Source organism: Hippoglossus hippoglossus, chromosome 7 (assembly GCF_009819705.1).
Source record: "Hippoglossus hippoglossus isolate fHipHip1 chromosome 7, fHipHip1.pri, whole genome shotgun sequence".
NCBI lineage: Eukaryota > Metazoa > Chordata > Actinopteri > Pleuronectiformes > Pleuronectidae > Hippoglossus > Hippoglossus hippoglossus.
The window spans coordinates 257,028-259,503 of NC_047157.1; the positions used below are offsets into that span (position 1 = coordinate 257,028).

General features: G+C 37.1%; 1 protein-coding gene across 1 annotated transcript; it reads left to right on the forward strand.

The window, feature by feature from the left end:
• Nucleotides 1–242: 242 nt before the first annotated feature.
• LOC117764740 (natriuretic peptides A-like) lies at nucleotides 243–2,476 on the forward strand. The gene is made up of 3 exons (XM_034590780.1): nucleotides 243–353; nucleotides 1,641–1,935; nucleotides 2,472–2,476. The coding sequence occupies exons 1-3, from the start codon at nucleotides 243–245 to the stop codon at nucleotides 2,474–2,476; spliced, it is 411 nt and encodes a 136-aa protein (XP_034446671.1).

The window sequence follows — 2,476 nt, forward strand, 5'->3', positions numbered from 1 at the left end:
TAACAAAAAAGAGTTTAAACACACATACACACTCACATCACTTACCATCAAGCACCACTTTAAGGGACATCTGACTGCCTTATCATGTAGAGGTGTCAGAATGCTCTTGAAGCAGTCTACAAAATGATGAGCTACTGACACTGGCTGTCTGTTGCATGGTGCATGTACTGTATGTGTGTTGTGTGTACGTATATAAAATCTTGCTGTACAGGCTGTAGTATCAGTAGTAGCAATAGGATAATATGAGGACTGCTGCCGTATGGGGCCTGCTGGCTCTACTGTGTCAGCACACACTGGTTAGCAGCCACATACTGGGAAGGGCTACTTCAACCAGTGACCTTGCTCAGCTCAAGGTAAGAAATCACATTAACAATTATTTTAGTTTGAACACTGTCCTTGGAAAGATCAGGTAGATTTCTGTTATAGACAGGTTTTGTATTCCATGGTCAATGATAAGAAAGCATTTAGCAGCAGGTGTAGTGTGCCCTCCAATGTGCTAATAACACTAATTATAGATAAAGGTAAACATTGCATTTAGTCATTAGATTATCAACAACAAATCTAAAATAAATAAGTGTTTCATGTTTAATTGTCACGCCTGGGAAACTACAAAACAAAAAGGTTGTTTAAAATGTATCTACAATTTAATAAAGTACATGCTGTTGGCTCAGGTTGTATATGTTGTTGTCTCACAAACAATGTTCATATCCACACTATTAAATGGGGGAAAGCTTGCTGTAGTGAAACAGTATGAGTTATTCAAATAGTTTCTCCTCAAATGCATTCATGAAATCTAACAGCCCAGTGCTGAGCTTTTGTTATTGATGGGCAGAGATTAAACCGATCTTCTAACATAAACCTATCACTCACTCCTGCAAATATGGAATTTCTTTTTTTTCATGTATTTAGAAAACGGTTATAGTCTCATTATTGCTATTAATAATTCATCAAACATGGTTTTTAATGCCAATTAATGAAAAAACAAACAATATTAATGTCACATGCTTCATGCACATTTGTTTATCCACAAAGCCTTTTTCACATGCAATATGTAGCCTTTTGTTTTTCACAATATACCAACTTTTCCACCTCAGCCAAGTGGAACTAGAACCCTTTTTAGATTCCATTAATATTTGTAATAATGCAATCGACTGAAAACTCGTGTTTAGTGGTTCTCAATATTAGCTATATGGTACACACCCAGGTATATGGCAGTACATTCATATCTTTAAACTGCAATTCAAAATCCACTTAAATGTAAGGTGCAGAGAAGCGTTACAATGTGTGATTTAAGTGTAGTTACATCACATATTTTATACATTGCATACGTTCATATATTTTACATACATTGTGCTTTTACCTTTTTTAATTTTGAGAAAAAAAATCTAACACACTTCATCACTCATCTCTTGGTTTGGTGAAGGCAAAGTTTGACCCTTTTATTCTTGCTTGCTTCCAACTTTACTAGCATAGTTTTACTTGTTATAGCAGCCTTCAACAAACACAATTTCCCACAAACCCAACACCATGTTCTGGGATACCTGCAGGCATGGATTCACAAGCAGGCTTCCTACGTCTACAACCAATTGGTTTAATGCTTGGGTTTTAAGTGTACACCCCTCTTCATCTCTCCACATCAGTCTTTACTGGAGCGCTTTGAGGACAAGCTGGCCGAAGCAGCCCAGGAGGAGGATTCTGAAGCTGATTATGAAGAGACAAACCAAGAGTCTGAGCACAGCCAGGTCAGTCGAGGATGGAGCCAGGAGGAGGAACAAGAATATCTGTCAGAAAAACCACCAGCAGAAGGCCACAGCAAGCCCACAAGTCAGAGGAGCCATCTGCAGGACCTTCTGATGACCACGAGGAAACGGGCCTCAAGTTGCTTTGGAGCCCGAATAGGAAACGCCAGTGGTCTGGAATGCAATGGTGGAAAAGGTAAAACTGCAGCTGATGATGGCCGAAGAGAATCAAATCAGAATTTTAATAAAGGGTTGTAGAGGCATGAGGATCACAAATTAGTGCTGTTTAGATGGTTATAAATTAGTATGGTCCATAGATTCTGATGTTTTTAAACATGGTTATATGACATTGGTTCTGGCGACCAGAGATTACTTCCAGTGTAATACTCACACCTTTGATCACAAATTATTAGAGTAGGTAATTAGTTTAGCACATTCACAACCCGTTTCAGTTTTACAGGAAACCTTATTTATTTTATAATGATGTTATTATATAATAATACTATACAATATAGTTATATGTATATATATGTGATTTTCGCCTTCTGAGATTGGGATGATAATAGCTGGAACAGGAGGCAATTAGCTGTATTTTAACAGAACTGTAAAAACAACAATATGACATTTTGGAAGGAGTTACATGCTGAAACAATTTTTTGAGAAACAATATAAACTCTCCAGTGTTAATTAATAACTAATTATTTATAATGCTGTTCCTTTTTGTCCTTGTAGGGTAG